This window comes from Crassostrea angulata, chromosome 9 (assembly GCF_025612915.1).
Source record: "Crassostrea angulata isolate pt1a10 chromosome 9, ASM2561291v2, whole genome shotgun sequence".
Taxonomy (NCBI): domain Eukaryota; kingdom Metazoa; phylum Mollusca; class Bivalvia; order Ostreida; family Ostreidae; genus Magallana; species Magallana angulata.
The window spans coordinates 6683354-6708537 of NC_069119.1; the positions used below are offsets into that span (position 1 = coordinate 6683354).

Below are 25184 nucleotides of genomic sequence, written 5' to 3' on the forward strand. Positions count from 1 at the left end.
AAAATCAAAATCCAAGTAATATGCACATATCTTATGAATGTGCTATAAATTTGCAAAACAACAATCATATATTTAAAACTGTATGATGATTTATCCATACAATAGGGGTATTCTAAAGAAAATAGTATGCGAAAAAATAACCAAGTTCAACAGCTGGTATTTTTCCATGAACTATCAAAAATCAAAATCCAGGTAATGTACACATTTCTAATATATATTTTTTATTTATTTAACTTCATATCTTAAAAACTGTAGAAGTTATCCATACAAGAGGGGTACCCTATATGCAATATAAGATAAGAAAATAGAAAAGATGTGTTTGAAACAGAAGTTTATCTAATAATTTGATTCAACCCATGCATTTTAAATAATGACATAAACCATGTTTACATATGAATAGAAAAAATTAGCTCTCTGTCTAGACTAACATTTAAATTTTGGTAGCGTTTACACAAAATTCGTAAAGTAAATTTTAAGAAGGTAAAAAAAACCCAGTTCTTTATATCGAGTCCATGCCACTTTAATGTATATGCAGTAGTTATTTACATTAACACAAGTATTCCTAATATTTAAAGTAAGTTAACTCACGAGATGACAGACAAGGACCTAGTATTTGGAATCGCAATATTGGATTTTTAAGGTTAGTTTGATATAGAATCATTTAAAAATAATATGTAATTTATTTAACGTATGCTAATTATGCATTTGTTTTCCTAAAATAATTTCTAAAGATAATAATTGATAAAGCGCATACAAAGATTTTCGAAGAAATATAACCTAAGATGATTTGTCAATCTATTTCAGTTTCACGAAGAGGGCATCTGATCATGGCGAATCTTCTCAATCTTCAGGATGTCGTGCGATGTAAGTTGTGTGAGGATCCTAATCCAGAACTGTATTGTGCTCTCTGCCACATCGATCTATGTAAAACTTGTGCTGGGGAACATCTCTTGGACGAATCGAAAATACACACAGTGATACCAATCAAACATCGACGATCCACTTTTCATTATCCCACATGTCCAAAACACAGCGCAAAACAATGTGAACTCCACTGTGAAAAATGTGACATTCCAATTTGTACACGGTGTGTATATTCGGAAGAACATTCTGAACACAAGGCCGAAGATATAATGAAAACGTTCCAAAGCAAAAAAGAAACTTTACAAAGTGATATCCAGGAATTAGAGAAATCCATTTTCTGTAAATATCAGGAAATGGCAGAGAGTATTAAAGCTCAGAAAACTTCGCTTGATGAAAAATCTGATAAGTTATTGAATATAATCAGCAAACTTGGAGAAGACTGGCACAAGGAAATAGACACAGTAACAAAGAGGGAAAAAACAAAAGTTAATACCATGAAAACTAAATGCATGCATGCCCTAGATAAACAGGAAGGTGAAATCAACCAACAGCTTTCTCAAATTAGACAACACATGTCAGATCTTGAGTTATTACTTAACAACAACGATGTCTACATGATCTCTTCATACAAATCTATGAATGCAGAGCTCAGAAAATTCCCCCCCGAAGTCATTATAAGGATATCAACTTTCCCTTCGCAGAAGATTGACACAGAACAATTCCGAAAACAATTTGGTACGTTATCAGAATATTCCATTAAAAAGGAAGAGAAAAAGAGTCTTTCAAAATGAATTTTTAACACAAACAAGAAAAAAGAGTCTCTTCAAATGAAATCCTTCTCTCCAGACAGAAAAATTCTTAATTCAACAAAACTTACCTCCGCTTTAAACACAGTTAATGAACCTTTATAAAAAAGTTAATGAACCTTTATACAAAACTGATGTATGTGATATGGAAACATTGACTGATGGTCAGACCAATATGACACTTTATAATATCTATGGAAAAAAAACAATGGATTCGATCCTGACAAGTATGGGACATAACAGTAACAAAGGGTGGTGATCTTCTTCATCACAATTCATGTTTAAAGAGAAGAGTATAATAGTTTCAGAGAAGGAGGTTCATCAGTTGATCGAGTTACAGAGATAGGTATATGTACCTCTTTTTGTAGTACTTCTTTTGACGATTTACTTGTTACTATGTACTGTGCCATTTTAAAATAGAACAAATATTTTGCATTATCGTGGTTCCACAGAGAAACAAACTGTACAATGACTGTGTAGGTGACAATGGATCACGAGCAGTAGTAGTGGTTACTAAGGCCGGAAAACTTATATTTAGTTTCATTGGTACGTTATCTTCACGCAAGGGAAATTTGATCCCATTGGTATCGCTTCTGACAGACAATGTTGAATCCTAACTTTCGACTTTGATAAAAACTGTATCCACATCCGAAATCAGGAGGGAAATTTCTCTGCTTTATTAATTACTGTGATTTATACCGTCCATGGGCTTTGTGTGTAGACATCACTTGACAACCTCTTTGTGGCTTAAGTCAGCTGTAATGTAAAGAAAATTCAATGTTATAAATAATCTCATTTTATTGCTCCTGGTTTTGCCAGCAATGTTAGATGATGGGGGTTAAATGATCGAGTCTCTTTTTGAAAAGGCGTTGGTTTTAATTCAACATTAGGTCGATAAGAGTCGATAAAATATAAGCAAATGTAACAAAGTTGAAGTTGTGAAGCACTGCTAGATTTTTCAAATATTGATAATATGTCTTATCATGGTATTACGAAAATTAGACGTGGTGGTTGTTACCGCCAATACTGCAAATAGTCATATCCTTGCTGGTACTGGTCACATACCACTATTTTTACCCCGTGCTCATTGTAAGCGCAAGTAGTTCCATTCTAAAAATGTATGTATTATTTCAAAAATTCCTAGGGGTACTAAATGGTCGAATTTGATTCCTTTAATGGCATGGATGGAAAGAAGAAGGTTTGAAAAAAAATACAGGCAGGAAAAAATTTAGAAAAAGTATCTTTACAGGCGCAATAGAAAGGGTGTAAAGGGGCCAATGTTTACATAAATTCCAAAGTGAAAGTGAATTTTTCATGGTAGGGGTTATTTTAGGGGCCATATCTCAGTCCCCTCTCGATTGATTTTCCTGTAGTTTGGATATGTTGTTGGACTAGTGTCATTCTATAGGTATGCTGTATTTGAACTCATTTGAGCCGGTGGAATTTTTTATATGATTTATTTTTGTATAAAGGAATAAGAGGGAAAAATAATTGAGTTCTGTGTCCTACTGCAGTTAGTCATATCTATGTTGTGATGTCATCAGTTTTTTAGCTCAATTTTTTTGTGGGTAGAGTGAATTTATACTGTGAGGTGGGCTCATGTCTTATTGTCTAAGATCACTTTGTACTGAAATTTCACTGAAGGAAACTACTTAATTGGTGAGTGTTATAAGGTGTATAATGTTGGTATGTTTTCCAATGCATGTGTACATTGTGCAGTAGAATTATATTACAGTACATTTTTAGTGTAGGTATAACGTTAAAGTTACTATTTATGCATATGCATGGATATTTCAAGGTCATTATTAATGATACATTGATAAAACTATATGAAGATACTTATATGTAATTATGAGGCATGTGTGCAACTTCGCTGGATTATGTTAGGTTAACTTTATAATTGATATATTACGGGAGGTAACTTCATTTGCAACATGTATATCATTGTAGTTGTCTAGAGTTATGCCTCTTTGTTTACTTTTGTCGGTAGCCAAACTTTGCTAGGGCATTTCAGATTTATCTATCAAGATGCATACCTTATGGTGGCAGGGGACAGTTTTTTTGATACGGTTCATTGTAGCCAAGGGATGCATGTCTTCGGAACTCTGTAACTAGAATTTCCTCAGTTCCCATTCAGCACAAATACCTTTAATTCACTCTTTATAAGGCCAATCACCAATTTCTGAAGAAAATTACTAGTCAAAACCTGTAAAATTCTCTGCATACTGGTTTATATGAGATTTTGACCCTTTCATATTTTGCTAATTTTTCATGATTTTTCAGCTTTTTAGACCTCCCCCAGCTAATTCCCTGCAGAGGGTTGACCTTCCGTGCCGCATGCATGTTGCACTATCACATGCCAGAAACTTACCGGTGTATAGTTTACAATGTCCCATCCACCTACTTTTCGTGTTATTTTACCTCCCGTCTGTAACTTGCAATTTCACTGTGTAAAGTCAGCACAACAGTCATAGCCGCAGGTTTCGCATTTTACTTCTGATTCTCATGTACCTAACATAAGGGGCCTACATATTGCATATCAATTTCAACAAGAGACACCCCTCTAACTAATGATAATCATTAAAAATCATTTCATGAATTTTAGCAACACTCATAAGCCTTCAAGTACAGCAATTCTCAATTTTACAAAAATATTGACGGGTACTTTATTCGAAACTGTCCCTTGCTACCTATTATGATTAATTGAATTAGGTTGTACTGATATATTTGATAGTCATACATTAAAATGATTTCATCATTGTTAACATATATTTGCTATGATGAATTAGTGTGTGTTTTTGAATTAGTTTAATTACAATATTTTTTCTCTGTTTTTTGTAGTGATTCGTCTATTAATTCGTCTATCGTCTTACGTCATACGTCTATCATCTTTTGCCTTTCATCTAAGATCTAGAGTCTGTCAACATATTGTCGTATTCCATATATTCATTGGTCAACAATCATATTCTGTCACCCTCCAAAATAAAGACGCATTTAATTATAAAAGTATCCAACAGTTTCCTTATTTCATTGGCCAGTACAGCGATAGAAAAAGCAAACTTTTAATGCATCATAAAATCAAAAATATTAGATATAGCTGAATATGATATACACTCGCGTGCCAAAAGTATGTCAATTTCTTCTTTTCCCTATATATTTCATTGAAAACAACACCTATTTTAAAACTGGTTTCTGTTGTTACTTTTGTCAGATTTTGAAAGAAATTTATATTGATTAAAATAGATTCAATTTACATTTTTTGACATGTATTGAAACAGTTTTTTGTCAACTCTTTTGTAAAAATTGATATTTCAAACACCACACAAAGATATTTTTAAAGAACTCTACTATATATCTATTGCAATATGCAAGCCAAAAAATGTTCCTTTGGATTGTGAAAATCAAATCTCAGGAACTAGAGGTTTGAAAAATATTCAAATATGATGCCAAAAAATCTAGAGAAATTCTGAATTTATCAATCCAACTCTTTTTTAAATCGGTTCATGTGTTACCTTTTAACGATTCTTTGAAAAATGTTGGTTTTAAATGAAATATATAGCGAAAAGAGAAAAATTTACATACTTTTGGCACCTGAGTGTAGTTATATACATTGTCAACTCATATAAGAAAACATACTAAAGCGGTGCTTTTTAGTTTTGTATAATTTATTGCTTAAGTTATAATAAAATGCTTCAATCAGCAGGGGCTATCTTTCTTTAACATAAAATACTGAAGATTTTACTAACATTTTATAATAACACACACGGGGATCAAATGAATGAATTTTCAGTGGTAAATATGCTCATGATATAGGGATAATAATCTGGCCTGAAATGTGATGTTGTTTCTTTACAATTTTGTTTCCCATATCTACTCTCTAAGAAGAGATAACCTTTATTAAATTTTAGACATTTATAATGGTAATTGTCTCAGATGATGCTAACTTAGTCTAGAGTTTGCAATTGTCTATTAAGTAATGTTTTCCCAATGACAATACATTTATCACTGTGAACCAGTTATGAAGGGAAAAATGAAAAAAAAATCCACCCAAAGATTATGTGGCTTCAAACACCAAAAACGTTTTGTTTATAGTTCTAGTACATACAATTTAGTTATGTTACAAAAATCTAAATCCATGTGAGAGGACCGGGGAGGGGGGCACTTATATTGCCTCATAAAATTTTTATCAATGTTCTAGTTTCTTGTAATTTTTTGTAAACATTTCTTTACTTTTTTTGCTCCTTGCCAAAAGTTAGAGTTCAATTCGTTCTGTTCAAAACTTTTTACATTTTTTTAAATGTAAATTTAAATATTTATTTGAATGTCGCCTTCCAATATATGGTACCCAACACCATAGGGGTGCAACGATACACTTGCCTCACGATACGATACGTATCACGATACAGACATTATGATACGATACGTATCGTGATACTTTTCATCTGCTTTTAAAAAAATAACAAATTAACAATTACGCATATTTTGGTATTGTTTAGTCTCTAAACCTTTAGTTACATAATTTTTTTCCACATATTTTTCCTTATCAGCTGTATAAATATCAGAATGTCAACATGATCTGCATAAGGTAAAAATCTAATGTTGACATCAATATCAATCAAATTATTTAATATGCACTTATTATAGATGTAATGAATTTTCTGAAGGCAAAATATTTAATGACTAGGGTGACCTTTAATTTTAATTTCGTTTTTGCACGTCTAGGAATTTGGCATTAATTTCTTGTGACAACAGACAAAAGCGTGGATAAAGCCGTTTTATACGAGGTGCAATACGCATGTCATTTGTTTGTAAGAAAACGTCTGCTAAATAGTGCTTGCATGTAGAAACACTCAATATGGGAACTGTGTTTATCAATTTCGTTTATCCTACAAAACCGAAAATGTTACCATATCGAAGATTTATGGGATGCACTGTAGCAGGGGGCAAAATTAAATAATGCGAAGCACGTTTTTCAACACCGGAAGCCATTTTGAAAATATAATTTTTAAACCAAATCGGACGGATAAAAAATTTCAGGATCGAAATATCGAACCGCGGTATAGCCTACAGTATCGTGACATTGAATCGTAGCATATTTTTACCGTGATATACCGTCTCACGGTTTATCGTTGCACCCTTACAACACCACCCGCCTTGTTGCTAGATACCTTAACAATTTTGAGTTAAAGTGAGTAGGATTATATTTTAAGAAGTTACATCACTTATGAAATGAACATTCCACCTTTATTTAGTATTTAGTAATTTAAGCGACGGTAAAGCTCGTATTAAGGAGACTGAGTGGTTAGCTAGCAAATTACCAATCAGAATTGCCTTAAACCTTTAAATATGAGTTTTTGCCCATAAAATTTTATTAAAAAAATATAGCAGTTTTTGGCTTTAGAATATGTACGCTGTCCTTTTTTCTGTATTTTTTCATAATATACATGTAGGTGAATGTAGCCAAAAATGACCATCCATCCCACTGAAATACCAGCCTGGGGGTTTTCTTTTTGAGTGAATGTAAACATTCTCAATATGTTCCAATCACCAGACACTAAAAAAACTCTGAGATCCGCTCGTGGTTTTTTCATATTTAGGTGCGTTCAGAGTTCACCAGATTGTTACCAACGGCAAGTTCGGTCACCAATGTCTACAATTGGTAACCAGTGATAGCAATTGGTTACCAATGTTGACCATTTGTGTACTTTCAATTTCAAATGAGGTCACCAAATCTACCGGCAGCCTAGAGCTTGGGCAAGTTTGGTAGGTGACGCCATTATGCTAATTCAACATGGCGGGATATAAGATGCCTATAGATACTGATGTAAATAAAGACTTTAGAATAAGATATATGCATATCAAATTAAAAGGATGTTGATATCGAGTGAAATATGCACAGATTGCGTAGAAAGAATGTTGATATCAAGTGAAATATGCACAGATTGCGTAGAAATTGCTTTTTAGATTTCAAAGATCCATGGCCAACAAAGAAATTATTGATAGGCCTATATCACATTGCTGTTTGGGACACCTACCCAAAGTCCAAGCTCTTGTTAAAGAATTGATTTTATTTATATACATTCTTGCTGGCGTAAAATATTTATTATCAGTTTTGCAATTAATCTTTACTTTCTTTGTATTAATGATGGATTGGTAGTCCTTTTGTAGACTTCTTTATATAATTGGGAATTCAACAAAATTGTCATCAAAGTTGTGTAATGACTTTTTAAGCATAATAAATCACTCAACGAAGCTGTTTTAAAGGGAAAGAGTCGCACTTCACAGAGGAAAGGTATTTTGTTTTGTTTTCAACTGTTTTATATTTTCAAATTGTTACAATTGGTAACCAAGTGTAACCAAAGGCTACCATTTGTTTGAATTTGACAAAAAATCGTTCATTGTACTACCTATTCAAATTGCTACAAATGGCAGCACTTGGTGACCAATGACCACCATAGTTCACCGATGGCAACCAAATGCTGCCAGCGGTAGATCTCAATTTCACCAACGGTACAACTCTGAACGCACCTATTGAATATGCAAGTTTGAGGCTCGATTTTTTATTGTGTTTATTTAAAAAATCAAGGTTGGATAGTTACACATATTTTAACCAAGCTATTGTTATTTATTATCATGAAAAGAATTAAGATGTTATGAAGGCTCCTTAAGTTTCGTTTATTAGATATTAGTCCAGAGGAGAAAATGTTGTTTTAAAAAGTGTATCCGAGATATTGGGAAAGAACTACGAAGAAAAACAAACAAACATGATTTCTATTCTTCATTTTTATTGCACCAAAATACAACAAATTTTCGACCACCTTCATACTTCTTCTTCGCAACGTTTTGATCCATGCATCGTATGTTGTGCTTAATGGATATATTTTACCTTTTCTACCTTGAAAAGATTGTTAAGAAGGTAGTAGTGATTAAACACTATATTTTGCAATCACCTTATGTTATATTTAACGTGAGAGTGATTTGCTTATTTCGAAAACTCTCATCAGCTTTTGTTTTATTTTTCATGAATTATATAATGGTTTTACATATAAGTCTTGTTACTTTTCAAATCACTTTGATTCTTTACAACCCTTTTTATATACTTGTAAATTGTATCTGGAATTGGTGAGTTTGTTTAAAAAAAAAGAAGAGATATTCATTTGAACTCCTTAAGACTATTATAAGCAAGACCGATCACGGCGCTGAAAGATGATCACGGCGCTGAACGTAATTGGTGCATGCCTATATAGAACAACGAGTCTTTTAACTGCGCACTTAAGTCCTGATGACGGAGGCAAGAGTTGTCCGCTTCTGCGTGAATAACACTGTTAGGGAAAAGGTTATAAACTACTAGTAAAATCCAGTTATAAATATGTTTATCTGACAACGCTAGTTAAACCGTAAGTATCGACCCTTCAATAACTTATTCCAATTGAAAAATATTATTTATTTCAATAATGGTTCATAACGTTCTTCGTTTGATAAAATCCAGTTATTGACCAAAAGTGCACCTCTCATTTATAAATTACCCCCACAGATTGACCTAATAAAAATGAAATTTTTAAACCGAAAATTATTATATATGTAGAGAGTATTTACTTAATGCCCATTTGCTCTGTTATGCGATAACGAAACCAGGAAAATTTTACAGGCCATATTTGTTATATAAACTTTTTTAAAGTTTGTAACAATTGACTGATTTTATGGAATTTAGCTATGTAATCCTGTAAGGATCTTTTACACAGGCGATAAACATAAATGCATGCATAAAAACATGTTATTTTATTTCATTTAATATGCTCATTTAAACCATTACAAGCAAAAATGTAAAATAATTGATGATAATGTTACGCTTACTAGTGCTTGTGTGTATCAGTTTAAGAAATTGAAGCTTGAATATTGACAAAGTCTTGCAAAAAATAAAAATATTTCTCATTCGGTTTTTAGGTTTTAAAAATTATCTTCTGGAATAGTTTATACATCTTCAAGTAAAAAAAGATAATTTCAGAAAAATAGTATAAATTCCTCAACTACGTTGTACTTACATGAACACAAAGGCATTTCATTGGTAAAATTTTCCCATGTATCATTTCAGTTGACTCTTCTAAGTAAAAAATAAAAAATGGACTCTGATAATAATCTCCAGGATGTAATAAGATGCCATTTTTGCGAAATACCTGCGCCACAACTACATTGTGACACCTGTCACACCAATCTCTGTAAGGTTTGTGCAGGGGAACATCATATGGACGAAACCAAAATCCACAAAGTACTGCCAATCAAAAAGAGATCTTACACCCCTACCTATCCTACATGTCCAAAACACATCACAAAACAATGTAAACTCCACCGTGAGCAATGCGACAAAGCAATATGTATAATTTGTGTGGCATCCGTGGAACATAAACAGCATAAAGCTGTTGACATCATGGAAACTTTTCAACACAAAAAAGAAATTATGGAAAAAGATTTAAAAGAGTTAGAAATGTCCATTTTTCCGCATTATAAACGGTATGCGTCAGTTTTACCAGCTCAGAGAGCCGACCTGCAAGAAAAATGTCAGAAATGGAAAAGATATTACATCGAACAGGAAGAAGACTGTCATGCAGAAATTATCAAAGCAATCGGCAGAAAAAAGTCTGAAATCAGCGGTGTATTATCCAAATATCAATCTGTCTTGGACAATCTGGAACAAGAACTGCAACACAAAATTTCTGAAATCGCACATATTATTCATAATCTAAAAGATTTACTGAACTCTAATGATATGAATCTCGTCTCTTCGTATAAATCATGCCACGATAAATTCAGACAATTGCCTCCAAAATTTGAAATATTTATACCAAACACAATTCCAAAGCCAGTAAACGCAGGAAAACTCTGTGAACAATTTGCGTCTATGTCGTTATTCACCATTACAGCTGAGAAAAATGAGTTGCCAGGTGATGAACTTGTATCCTTTCACTCAGAGAAGCTTTTTCTGAATCAGCCATCATGTGTCACAGCTATTAGAACAGAGCAGCAACATTTACACAGTCACAGTGTGGTCTGTCTGAGTGATGAGGAACTATGGACAACAAATCAGAATAATATCATGAAACTCTTCAACATCGAAGGAAAACTATTAAAATCAATCAAAACCATATCAGGAAACGTACCAGAAGGCATAGCAGTGACAAAGAATGGAGATCTTGTTTACACTGATTCTAATGAAAAAACTGTGAACATTGTGAAGAATGACAAGATAGAGTTATTGGTAAGCCTATGCGGTTGGATACCTCTTGATATATGCAGTACCTCTTCTGATGAATTTTTGGTCATCATGATCAGTGATGATTATCAGAAAACAAAAATTGTGCGTTACTCTGGCTCCACTGAGATACAGTCATTTGATATTCAATTGATGAATGACTGTTCAACGACGAGAGAAAATAACATTAACCACATAACCGAGAATAACAACTTTGATATCTGCGTGGCTGACTATAATGCCAAAATGGTTTTTGTGCTAAACAAGGTTGGCAAGCTCAGATTTATGTACACTGGGTGTTTATATTGTTACAGGACAATATTAAGTCCGAGTGGCATCACTACTGATAGCCAAAGTCGAATCTTGATCGCAGACTATAACAACGACTGTATTCATATCATAAATGAAAATGGGCAGTTTCTCTGCTGCATTGACAACTGTGATTTACGCTATCCATGTGGTTTATGTGTAGACACAAAAGACAATCTGTTCGTGGCTGAGGGTGACACCGGTCTTGTGAAGAAAATCCAATATTATACGTGAAAAATACTATTTCTACAAACAGTGTCCATTTGTGCTTGTTTTTGTGCAAGTTCGCGCGCGTGCAATTTTATTGTCTTTGGTGTGTTGAAAAAACAAGAGACAAATGTAGTGATACATGTAACTGGTTTATGAACCGTAAAACAAGTAACATGATATAGTTTTTTAACTAATGAAACATGCATTTAATGATTTTTTGATAAAGACAATGACAAGAAAAATCTTGTACGTGGATTAAATGACGAAGAAGGGAGACAGAAATGGAACAGAATATCGATTGTGAATTTGTTTTAAAAAACTAAGGATCCTCTTTACAATATTATGTTTTCATTCACTAACATATCATTTAGATTTGTTGTAATTTCTTTGAAATATATAATTTTTATTATAATATATATACGATCCTCAATTTTTCTGAGCCTGTTTTAAAAACATATTCTACAATTATTTAAGCAACAATTGGTCCCTCCACTTTTTTTTCTGGCTCGTCATTTTATAATACGATACTATGTGGCCGCATTGAAAAACTTTGTGTATGAAAAAGATACAGTTTAATAATAATAAAGGAGCTTGGCACCTGTCCTGCAAAAATTTACAAAAGGAAACGAATAAACCACAATTAATTTATTTCAACAGGTCAAAGTCAACAATGTGCATTTTACACCAAAACATGAATTATGGATACTAAATGATATTTTTCTGAACCAAATCTACAACAATGTAAATAACTATTTTAACTTCAATGAGCAAAACACTTCATAAAGTAAATTTTGACAATAAAAATACTCCACTAAATACAATAAATAAACACATAACATAATTTATGATGATAATAAATAAACTGTCGAAAATGTTTATCCACTTCATCATGTCACAATGAAAAGTAGTGTCCCTAGATTAAACAATCGTGTTGATTAAAAAAAAAATAACATGGCCGAATTTTATCAAGTTGGGTCCTGAGTATTTCAGAATGGAGAAAAGATGTAAACATTTCCCGTTATAAATCTCCGTAAGAAATTTGTTTTCATTCCTGTGAACTATTATGAGTGAAAAATTATAATTTTTCAATGAAGATATCTTGGATATTTCCCCTTTTATCGATTTCAACAGCATTTCTTTCACTTTAGTACGATTAATTGTGTTATCAAGTTCAGATCCAAAAAAATGCAAGTAATCAACGTTCTCTCTTTTCTTTGAGACCGTAAGATTTGGAGTAGAGATGGAATAAAATCATCCCCACAAATCCACACACAGTGATGGCCACACAGTCCACCACGGCCAGACTTGCCGTTACTATGGCCGCTGTCTCGTCGTTAGGACACGTGGTATTGTACGCCGTGGATACATGGGTTTTTTTATCCTTCACATAGTACGTGTCTACTGCTTTAGTACACCAAAGAATGCCGACCACGGAGAGGGCGAAGAACGTTAAAGCAGCGAAGCCCGCAAAGATGTACATTATGTATTGGATGAAGAACTGTGTATGCATCAAATAAAAGGAAACAAACATTAATTTTTTTTATGTAATATAAAATAAATTATAATTGGGACACTTTAATTCATAAAAAATACAGAGACGGAAAATAGTTTAATGCGTATGTTCAAAATATTGTTAAAGATATAAATCTATTAAAATTTTCACTGATGGAGGATTTTGATGACCTATAGGTATTTTGTGTGTGTGAGAGAGGCTGTGTGTGCATGTGTGTGTGTGTGTGTGTGAGAGAGAGAGAGAGAGAGAGAGAGAGAGAGAGTTATACCAGACATCTGGCCTTTGATCCAATGTCCCGTTCCTCCTCTTTTTCCCTCCCAATTTTGCGTAGAAAGAATCCGAGAATAGCACAGACCGCCAACTACACCAAACAAAATTTATATAAATATTCTTTAGCTTTGGAAGTAACGTTTAACTTCATTTCTTTTGTTTATTTAGTTGGCCTTTTTTTACTAGGTGGGTATGAAATATTGTTTGTAAAAGGGTTGGTGGGGCATGAACAGTTTTCGACTGTTAAGGAATAGAAAAATAGATTTCAAAGATAAAATACAAGGATTTTTTCCTTTAATTACTAAAAAATAGTTGATAGCTAAACAAAGCTTATTTAAACATTTAAACATAATTAGGTATGATGGATATTTTGTTGACCTAACATTGAAGAGGAGTAAACAACAAGGGTATCACAGTTTGGATATTTTCTTTACTATATACATGTACTAGTAGTTTATGGCCAAAATTATCATCTCTAAGTTTATAAGACAGTTTGAATGAAATCAGATCCTCGATCGCTCCTTGTCGTATATTGTCGTTATACGCTTGTGTGACGATCTACGGGAGCGGATCTTAAAGGGTGTGATTTTAAAAAGATTGAAGCTTAGGGCAGATCTGATGATTAATTTCAGACACCCCAGCCTCCTTAATAGGAATGGAATACACAAGTACATCAGTGGATGACGCGGACTAACACTCACCAAGATCCCTGGGTAGAGTGAGCCCCCGGCGATGTGCCAGCGTGTGTGGTGTACGTCGTCAGTATCCGTCCCCACCACAATGTTACCTATCCCCACACCCACCCCAAACAGCGCCAGACCAGCGCACACCAGAGTTTGCTTCCATAGAACGCTTACTGAAGCATTGCGGCGTGAATGCAGAGCCTCTGAAAAAACCCCCGAAATTCATGTTATCAATAAACGGTTTTTTTCAGACTTATTGATAATTAATTAAGAGATTGACGCATATACTATATTGTAACTGTGAAACAATGGCCTATATCAGATCGTTATGAACACAGTCACATGTACATGTATTATAATCAGGTGTTTGAGGACATGACCCAACCTCCGTCCACCCCCACCCCCCCCCCCCCCCACTTTCAATCCTCCACCCACACCTAAGTATACCCGATTCCCGGGTCTTTACCCATTCTTTTTCTATTTATCTTTAATTCTTTTATAAAATCTCTCTGATCTAAATTATGCTTTAATAATAATACTTCATTTTTGACATAACAATACCGCTATTTAATCGTTTGATTTTAGTTTCTTAGTGCATTTAAATATTTGATTTCGCAACTGTGCATGTATTGAAAGTCCAGCCATATTTTTATTGATTTGAGCCTTATACCCGGCCTAATGCACTAAAAATATCAGTGTTAAAAAACTCATGCATTTCATCAATACACAGTGAATGTGTCAGTACGGTTTACTACGACATCTAATGAGAGTTATTGGGTCCTTCATCACAATGAAGTTTATTTTTAGCGAGGTATTTCAAAATATGATACAAGCGTCTGGGCATTATGAAATATATACCATATACATGTACATCGGGTAAATGAGTTGGTATGTAAATTAAACATGCAACGGAATAATTGGCCTAAAATAGCCAAAATCTTTCGATATAAATGATGAAGTTATTCCCTATTCGTTCCTCGAATATAAATGTCACCAGTTAGATCTAGAGGTCTGAGTGCATTCATGCAATGTGCTAATAATGTACATACAATAAATACATGTATGAGACGAAGGAAAAGGTATCAATAAGGGAGAAATAGAGATATGAAAGGATTTCCAAATCAAAGTATTGTGATAGAAGGAGGCGTCAATAGCCAATTATAAATGTCCTCTCCTCATGTAGTTAGAACTAATACACAATAACTTAGACCAATCCACACTTTACACAAGTTATGTCCCTTGGCCGCCATCTTTGGGGAAAAACAATATATTTCTCACAGTAGCCCTTGTAGTTTAGAGGGCATTTGACATTAGAAATCTGTTTCCCTGTGAATTTGGATTGCCCCAAGTCGGGGCAACCCACACATGGAAGAAATAAATTATATTCCGAGAGATTTCTTCACAGGGCACCCAAATATTTGGTTGCATAAAGAAGGGAAAATTTGTTTTTTTTTCCTTTTGACCTTTGGGTTGACCCCGCAAAGGGGAACAACTTTTGAAAGTGTGGATTGGAACAGAGTTGAATGAATTATTAGTATTTAACATTATCAAGTAACTAACTAAAGTATAAAGTTTGGTCTGCACGTTTGCAATATGTATATATTGGACTGTGGTTAAGAGTGTCCGGTTTTAAATAAAATTTAAGACAACACAGAATAAATCGTTACCGCTTTGATTAAATCTTTAGACGTATATACACTGTAAAACATAGGTACACTGTACATACATACTGTCTCTTTTTTCTTGCATTTCTTCCAGTGTTTTGGGGTCAAGCTTCACTCCGTACGGATAACCGTACGACATCGGCTGTATCATGGTTACTACTAGTGGCAGACGACAGCTTCGTCAATTTCCTGCCTCTTAACGAACCTTCATGGAATGCAAAACTGGCTAATCGTCATCCCGCCTCTCTACGAAGCTACATGGAATACAAATGTGGGCCTACCGCCACAGGTGCACCATTTGTCGTGAATGGTAATATAATAACAGAGTATGTGTGTACGTACTTTTCATGTGATGTGAACCTCGAAACTAGAGGTAGCCCGAAGAATAATCGATATTTAAACCCGTACCGCTTAATAACCCTATTTATTACAGACGTATTTGTCTGCCCTTGATTATAAGACAGAAGTATTTTACGAAACAACATATGTTTCAGAATATTACAGGACAAATCTGTTGCCTAAATAGATAAAATATTTTGCAATAAACAATTTAGTGATTTTTTTTTACTACGGCATTCATTTACATGTAGCACAGAAACATTAAAGTTTGTAACTGCCTTGTATATGTTATGTACAATACAGAGTGCGATAAGTACTACCAATTAATGTACGTGATATCAAATACAAACTCGAAAATCTTGCGATAATTAAGTTTAAACTCTACACAAAAAAATTATTTTAAGGATCGTTTGAACATCTTTTCTGAAACATGATTCCGTTGTTCAAAGAAAGATGCATCGTATATATGCTTTTAATTGGTTTATATGATTTGTTTTTATTATTTTTCAAAGAAAGTGGAAAATATGTTTTGGTTACAAGTACCACATTGTAGAGTTTAAAATTTGGTGTGAATAATAATCATTCATGTGAATAACTGCATGATACTGTTATCTAATAAATCATGTCCCAGTGATATCAATATGACGTTTTATATTTTTAAATAAAAAATTATTGATGAAAATTTAAAAAAAAACCTCTATTGCTCATAATTTTCAAGCTAATAAAAAAAATCATTTAAAAAGACCGGTGTTATAGACAAGATAAATAGGCCTCGTTTCCTTCCCCCGGGAAACATATATATCCCTCAACCACCCACCTTCTTAAAAAGTGTTGGATCCACGAACGATTTTACAACATCCCACTATATGCATGTATACTCGCATGCACAGGAAGAAGTTTATAATATCTGTTCGATTATTACGGAAAAGGTAATTTTTTTATCACTTATATTTATTTAATCAAACTGATATTTTCCCAAGAGTCTCTCTCTCTCTCTCTCTCTCTCTCTCTCTATCTCAGAGCCATTTTTTTGAATTTGTTTAAATCACTTCCTCCGATTGTCTGTTTTTGCATATGTCCTTTATATAAGTAAATTTTGTTTGTTAATGGTTAAAGCTGCTTTGTCTTTACTTGTATTATACAATTTATACACGTCTATGCTAATTAAAACATGTGTGCTCCTCTGTTTCATCTTTTCTGCCGTCCATAAGAAGTAATCAGGCACGTTAAGAGAAAAAAGTAAGAAGAATCACCTTGATTGTAAAATTTTATATTATCAATATATTTATAAATAGAATAAATACGGTCCGGAGTTACAAAGGAAGCACACATTTTGGGTCGTTCCAACAGTCCAGGAATTCGTTCGTCCATTTGCTGACCACGTCCTTGGGTCGACAGACTGACGGGGAGAATTCATTATCTGTCACCGTCCTGTAGCAAACAAGACCTGAAGAGACATTTTTTTTTAAAAATTGTGAAATGTGGGCTATAAAAATTTTTTAAGACACAAGATGTGAATTTTGTGTGCATGTAGTTTATGTAGGCTGTAAAGATAGGTTTAAAAATAGACAGACGGGGAGAATTCATTATCTATAACTTTACTGTAGCATACAAGACCTAACAAATATTTTTAAAACATCGTACAATTGTGAAATTTGGGAATTGAGAATTGGGAAATATGAATTTACATTTCTGTATATAATAAATGCAAGAAAAATTTTAAAAAATGATTAAACATTAATAACGGGAGGAATAGCCTAGGATAAAATTGCATGTAATGTACTAAAGTGTATTATATAGTGTTTGTTCACCCTGATGACCTTAATAGATAGTGGTTCATCTACAATGCAATTAAATCAATCAACGACGGAACACATTTCCCTTATGGGAAATGATAACAAAAATGTACAAGAGAAATCAGTAATACCTTGACTAAGATCACAGGGACAAAATTCCCCGCAGTTTTCGTCAAACTGGGCGTGTAGGGGCACACAGGTTCCGTTCAATACGTCTGTGATGGGACCTGTAGATGTCAATAAAACTACAACTGAATATAAGGAGATATTATTTACTCCTTCACTCAGAGACTAAAACAGCAATGTGTGATGGTGGCATAATTTGACACGCAGATTTTAATCAATTTTACCACATCAATTTTATCAATTCAGTATCAATTATTCATTATCAATTCAGATTAATTTATCAATCTTATCAGATCAATTTTACTGAAATCTTTTTTAAAATGAAATATTTCGTTATCGTTAAGGTATACTATGCATATGGGACACCTTGATATATCAATGTAGATGAAAGTACATTATACTAGTATTTAAAAAAAAATATACAATTCTGAATTTTACTTTTCAATTTGTATTGGACCAATATGCATTACTTACCAAAAAAAGTTAAGAAGTATAACCTCTAGCGGGTTTCGAACTCAATTTTGCAGAATAAAACCTAACGCTTGACCCTATTGCGCTATGCTGTTAGTCATCAAATTGTAAAAGATATTAAAAGTCATAGTTAATATTATTTAATCAATTAATTGATTTAGATTAATTACACCCGTATTAAACTTGACTTTGAAGGACGAAGTTCAAATAATCTAGCCAAGCCAAATTATGCCGAGATATTTAGCGAAAAATATTTCTCTACACAAACGTAACAATATCCGGCAATTTTCGCAACCGCAAATATTCTGGTCGGTGACACAATGTCCTAATGCCATTGGACGGATTGTGTAAACGGAATTGTACATAGCAGAAAACTAAGGATGAAACTGCGCAATTCAGTCAACTGAAATATGAAAAAGGTAACTGAAATGTGACTGAATGACATAGCAATGCCATTCAGTAACATTTCCATACCATTCAGTTATCATTCAGTTGACTGAATGACAGAGATCTATCCTGTGAAAACAGTAAATTAATATGAAACTCTGCATTTCCATCATCTGGCTGTTGTCTGTAATGTGTAGTAGAATAGTGACGTTAGATGGCAGGGCTATGTCATTCAGTCACTTTGTAGTTAATTTTCAGTTAACATTCAGTTGACTGAATGGCAGAGCTTCATCCCATGTCAGACTGAACGTTGACTGAAAGGTCAATATTGTGACTACGCGGCAAACTAGTAACTATGCCATTCCTGCAACTTAAAATTTTTATAGTTAACTTCAGTTGACAGAATGACAAAGCTTAATCCCATGTCACACCAAAAATTGACTGAAATGTCTAAAAAGGTGAAATGGCAGAACAATGCCATTTAGTCACTTTTTAGTTTTTAGTCATTGTAATTTCAGTGGACTGAATGGCACAGCTTTGTCCTATGCAAGACCCGCTGAAATCATGTTCACTAATCACTTACCAACGTGGTCAAAAAGACCGGAAGGGTCTACCAGTCTTCCGGTCTCGTCCCGACAGCAGCTGTCCTTGGCGCACTCTGACGACGAGTGACACAGTTTGTCTTTGACCGGAACTGTTTTACCCTGCACCTTAAGGGAACATTTCAAAACTTTCAAAACATAGATAAATCCAAAATCGATATAGCAAAAGTGTAACAGCGTAACTACTGGTACTTTGAAAATTTATTAAGGACAAACGCAATTTTTTAATTTTAAAGTTTTCAGTTATGTACTAATGCTTGAAATCGTTTTTCTAAAAGATGATTTTGAAAGAATACAAATTTAAGAAAAGTTTATTTTATTTCCAAACATTTCATTAACATAGAGAAAAATATATTCTTACCGTGTACAAGAAACATACTATTGTCTGAAAGGAAAAAGAACAAACAGTATGAGGAATGATAAGCATGAACATGACTCTACAAAACTAGGAACACTACTGAAACAACCCGCCCTTATGTCATAAATACGACAGAATATCTTCATATTACTGAGATTGTATCCTTGAAACTCTCTGGTAGAATTATTTTAACAAGAGCTTGGACTTTGGATAATTGTGTCAAACAACAATGTGACGTAGGTCTGTCTATTTCTTTGCTTGCCACTCGGTCATAGCTCATTGAAATCAACAAGATTTGTCTGGCTTTTAGGCTAAGACTACGGAATCTGTGTATATTTCACTTGAAACCAGCGTCATTTTTAAATTGTTTTGACGCAAGGAAAAGATAGTCACATCCTACCGAAAGTCCAAGGTCTTGCTAAAATGGTTCTGATATTACAAGTTAAAAATTACACTATGTATATATGTATTTTTTTTTATATGTATAACGGTTTTATTAGTTTGTAAACCCTATTTCTGTTGAAATGAATGAAAAAACTCCAGGACATTCTAAACATAATATCTGTTTTTAAAGAATATAAACGATGAAAAAACAATGCATATATTGCAGGCATTATATGTAAATAGAACAGCCACAAAGGACCTTTCTGTCAATCAATCTTAATAAAGCTTGATTATAACCCCCCAAAAAACAAGTGACCGATACGGCGATCGTTTGATAGATTTTCCTCCGGTATTCATGGCACATTGGGGATATCTCTGGCCCGTTCTGACGTACAAGGGTTTTGCCCTTTCTTTGTATTGCGCACTTAAATAGTTCTACACATGTACATGTAATTGTATATATATCTTATCTATTTCACACAAATCGAGTCTATACTTCCTCATCTTTCATTTTCGGATCATATTTATGCTTGAAAGAAGAAAGGGGGAAAGATACAGATGAAGTTAAATAGGTGTTATAAATGGGGGGGGGGGGGGCAAAGTCGAGGGGCTGGGATTAAAAAAGTAACCATGCTACAATGTAATATAATAATGTCATGCCGCTAATCTATCAATTAAATATGATTATTGTAGTCCTATATATCATAAGACATGCGCACCTGAACATATACATGTGTAGTACAAGAGGCCTGACCTTTGTTTTAACTATTATACGTACAAGTCACTATATATTACAGAAAGACAGAAACACGCCCGATCATCAGGAAACGAATGGATTATTGCTTTATTTGTAAACAGACTTCTTCCTATCACTTCCTATTTATGAGGTCAAAACAAATTCAAACTATTTCATAACATTTCGCATAAAATGAAATTATGAATAAATCCATGCCTGCTATTTTAAGCAAATTTTTCAAAATAATTATGCAAAATTTTGAATAATTTAGAAAGGGAATACTTACGAAATACGGAAGAAATTCCATCTTGAACATGATACCAGAAAAAAACAAAGCGAATAGGAAATGCAGTCTACACACCTGTGCCGTAAAAGACAGAAGGGAATTGGTCACGGTTCATTTCACTGACATTCGGACAGGAACTGTCGTCCAGAGCGACGGTTTTATGTCGTCACGCATCAGCGGTCAGGGGAGCCGGACCTGAAATCGGTCATGCGTAGTGACAAATTTATGGACATCATCTCATAATCTTTCCATTAGCTGTTTTGTAACTGTTATATAACATTGATTCCTTTTTTCTGTGTCTGGTTGTGTTCTGATGTTGTTTTATATTTGTAATTTGGGGGGTTACTATTACATTCTAGTTTCTCACTTTCAATAAAACTCGGAATAAATTCACGACATTAGTTAATAATAGATGTTTTCGTTTTTTTTACTATGCAATTAATAATTTTGTTTTTCATTACAATTATTAAATATCATCATCATAAACATAAAGACTATTTGGATTGGGAGAGACAAGGGGGAGAAACAAGCCAATTGGTATAAAAAAAGTTTTCTAGCTAATAATCTTTCCTAAAATCAGAGACATAAATAACAGAGATTGGCAACTCCGTCATTAGCGTGTTTTGTTGTTAAAAAATGTTACGGGACCAATCTTACTTTGAGAACTACATATTAGAAAACTGAGATAATGGTCTTATACCAAACGTATATTGTTTTTATGAAAAAATGTGTATAGGGTTAAGACGTTTTTGAAACAAAAAAATTGAAATACAGATTAATATATAGAAAAAAATATATTGACCAGCTATAAACCATCGGCGAAATCTCGGACAACGGGTTGCCAACTGCCTCCTTAAACTCCTCTTTTAATATTGTTTATATGATATAAACTCATGAAAATATAATATTTTGAATGTTTTAGTAATAGGTTTTAGCTGTTTATATTTCGATATAATTGTTTATTAGAAAGATATACTGATTTAAACTAGGAATACTTTACAATAAGCACCGCGAGATTTCGATCAGTTGCCAATCTCTGTTATTTAAGTCTCTGTAAAAATCAACATCAGAAATGTTTAAAAAAAACCCAAAGCAACAACACAAATAAACACAACATTCATTACAAAAAGTGCAAAATCTTATTAAAGCATTTACCGAATGTATTGAAACTTTTATACATACACGTACAATTATTGGTAGTTTTCAGATTGTACTGATCCTACAATAAAGATAACACTATAACAATAACAAACTCTGATCCTACAATAACGATAACACTATAACAATAACAAACTCTGATCCTACAATACCGATAACACTATAACAATCACAAACTCTGATCTTACAATAACGATAACATTATAACAATAACAAACTCTGATCCTTCAATAACGATAACACTATAACAATAACAAACTATGATCCTTCCATACTGATACCACTATAACAATAACAAACTATGATCCTACAATACCGATAACACTATAACAATAACAAACTCTGATTCTACTATAACGATAACATTATAACAATAACAAACTCTGATCATACAGTGTACCATAACGATAACTTTATAACAATAACAAACGATGATCCTACAATAACGATAACACTATAACAATAACAAACTCTGATCCTTCTATACAGATACCACTATAACAATAACAAACTCTGATCCTACAATACCGATAACACTATAACAATAACAAACTCTGATTCTACTATAACGATAACATTATAACAATAACAAACTCTGATCATACCATAACGATAACATTATAACAATAACAAACTCTGATCCTACAATAACGATAACACTATAACAATAACAAACTCTGATCCTTCCATACTGATACCACTATAACAATTACAAACTCTGATCTTACAACAACGATCACACTATAAAAATAACAAAATCTGATCATACCATAACGATAACATTATAACAATAACAAACTTTGATCCTACAATAACGACAACATTATAACAATAACAAACTCTGATCCTACAATAACGATAACACTATAACAATAACAAACTCTGATTCTACTATAGCGATAACACAATAATGATAACAAACTCTGATCCTACAATAACGATGCTACTATAACAACAACAAACTCTCATCCTACAATACCGATATAACTACATGTATAACAGACTCTAATCAATCCTATAATATTGATAATACTATAACAATAACAAACTCTGCTCCTACAGTAACGATTTCACTATTACCATAACAAACTCTGATCCTACAATACCGATAACACTATAACAATAACAAACTCTGATTCTACTATAACGATAACATTATAACAATAACAAACTCTGATCATACCATAACGATAACATTATAACAATAACAAACTCTGATCCTACAATAACGATAACACTATAACAATAACAAACTCTGATCCTTCCATACTGATACCACTATAACAATTACAAACTCTGATCTTACAACAACGATCACACTATAAAAATAACAAAATCTGATCATACCATAACGATAACATTATAACAATAACAAACTTTGATCCTACAATAACGACAACATTATAACAATAACAAACTCTGATCCTACAATAACGATAACACTATAACAATAACAAACTCTGATTCTACTATAGCGATAACACAATAATGATAACAAACTCTGATCCTACAATAACGATGCTACTATAACAACAACAAACTCTCATCCTACAATACCGATATAACTACATGTATAACAGACTCTAATCAATCCTATAATATTGATAATACTATAACAATAACAAACTCTGCTCCTACAGTAACGATTACACTATTACCATAACAAACTCTGATCCTACAATACCGATAACACTATTACAATAAAAAAATCCGATCCTGCAATAACGATAACACAATAACAAAATTAATGTTCTCAACTGTAATGAATTCACAATTAAACCATAATACATTAATCTCCCCAGTGTAATAAACTACATTATTAATCAAATAAAACAAAACAGTATCAAAATGATAACAATGTGCAAAAAAGGTGGCAGACAAAAGCTACCACAGTACAAACAAAACGTTTGTATCCACTGCCCAAATTAAAAATTTTAATTACATGTGTATATAAATGCTGTTGTTTTGCCTCGGACTAGAATGTCGCGACGTCATTGGATGAAACGCGTCACGTGGCTGCCTTACAAATTTCTTTAAAAGGCAAGCGTCAAAATTTATAGCGCAACATGGCGGACGTAACGTTATTTGAACTGATTTTCTACACAAACGTTTGTTTACATATCAAACTTTAGGTCCTCGACAAAACAAAACACTTATTAGGTTTGTTACTGACTGTTTAAAGAAATTTGTGGGGTCGGTAAAGTCCATAGAAGGCGAGGCGGAAAAGAAATTTGTGGGGTCGGTAAAGTCCATAGAAGGCTCGGCTCCGCCTCGCCTTCTATGGACTTTACCGACCCCACAAATTTCTTTAAACAGTCAGTAACAAACCTAATAAGTTATATTATTTACAAAAATGCAATTTAATGTCCCTGTACCTGACTCATTCATCCCGTTCTGTGTGTAGAAGATATTGTTCTTTATACTGTTCTGGCTTACTGCTAACACTTTGAATATTTTTTTCTGAAATCTCTCAAATGCTGCCTAATGTCCCGATGTACTATTTAAGATAATCTAACAATGTACAATCTAATTTTTTTTTTTACGAACAATTAGTTCAATATTTTTGACAAATATTTCTTTTTTTAACTATGAGGTTCTCACATGTATATTTTGGCATTATAATTTATCATTTTATCTTAAATCCGTATGGATCTGTTACATGTTCTTAGGCGATTTGTCAATTCACTATGCATATATATTGCCCCTTTCTTTATTTTTATTACACAGAACCTATATTCCAAACACAAATTTCTATAAATAACAATATAAATAAATGTAGTTGCTTAGAAAAGTATACACAAAATAATTGTTTAGATAACATGAAAATTAATCTACTAAGCAATAAATGAAACTTGATACTAATTGAAAATATAAGAATATTGAATTTTATTTAACATCCCCAAGATTAATTTCTTGATAAGAGCAAAAAGAAAGACCAGAAAGGACCTGCAATGGTTTCATGACAGGTGCTAGAT

At 33.0% G+C, this 25184-nt stretch overlaps 3 protein-coding genes and 1 pseudogene across 3 annotated transcripts; 2 read left to right on the top strand and 2 right to left on the bottom strand.

Annotated features, from left to right (window-relative positions):
• Positions 1–820: 820 nt before the first annotated feature.
• LOC128162671 (uncharacterized) lies at positions 821–2460 on the top strand (annotated as a pseudogene).
• A 6487-nt stretch (positions 2461–8947) lies between these two features.
• On the top strand, positions 8948–11994 carry LOC128162670 (uncharacterized). Its single transcript, XM_052825922.1, has 2 exons — positions 8948–9067; positions 9763–11994. Exon 2 carries the CDS (start codon positions 9790–9792, stop codon positions 11458–11460), a length of 1671 nt encoding a protein of 556 aa, XP_052681882.1. The 5' UTR covers positions 8948–9067; positions 9763–9789; the 3' UTR covers positions 11461–11994.
• A 254-nt stretch (positions 11995–12248) lies between these two features.
• On the bottom strand, positions 12249–15855 carry LOC128162683 (uncharacterized). Its single transcript, XM_052825944.1, has 4 exons — positions 15633–15855; positions 13921–14105; positions 13218–13310; positions 12249–12934 (listed from the first exon to the last, which is right to left on the bottom strand). Exons 1-4 carry the CDS (start codon positions 15715–15717, stop codon positions 12632–12634), a joined length of 666 nt encoding a protein of 221 aa, XP_052681904.1. The 5' UTR covers positions 15718–15855; the 3' UTR covers positions 12249–12631.
• A 1304-nt stretch (positions 15856–17159) lies between these two features.
• LOC128162687 (uncharacterized) lies at positions 17160–21186 on the bottom strand. Its single transcript, XM_052825948.1, has 5 exons — positions 21052–21186; positions 19649–19672; positions 19269–19395; positions 17833–17928; positions 17160–17352 (listed from the first exon to the last, which is right to left on the bottom strand). The coding sequence occupies exons 1-5, from the start codon at positions 21079–21081 to the stop codon at positions 17219–17221; spliced, it is 411 nt and encodes a 136-aa protein (XP_052681908.1). The 5' UTR covers positions 21082–21186; the 3' UTR covers positions 17160–17218.
• Positions 21187–25184: the final 3998 nt, after the last annotated feature.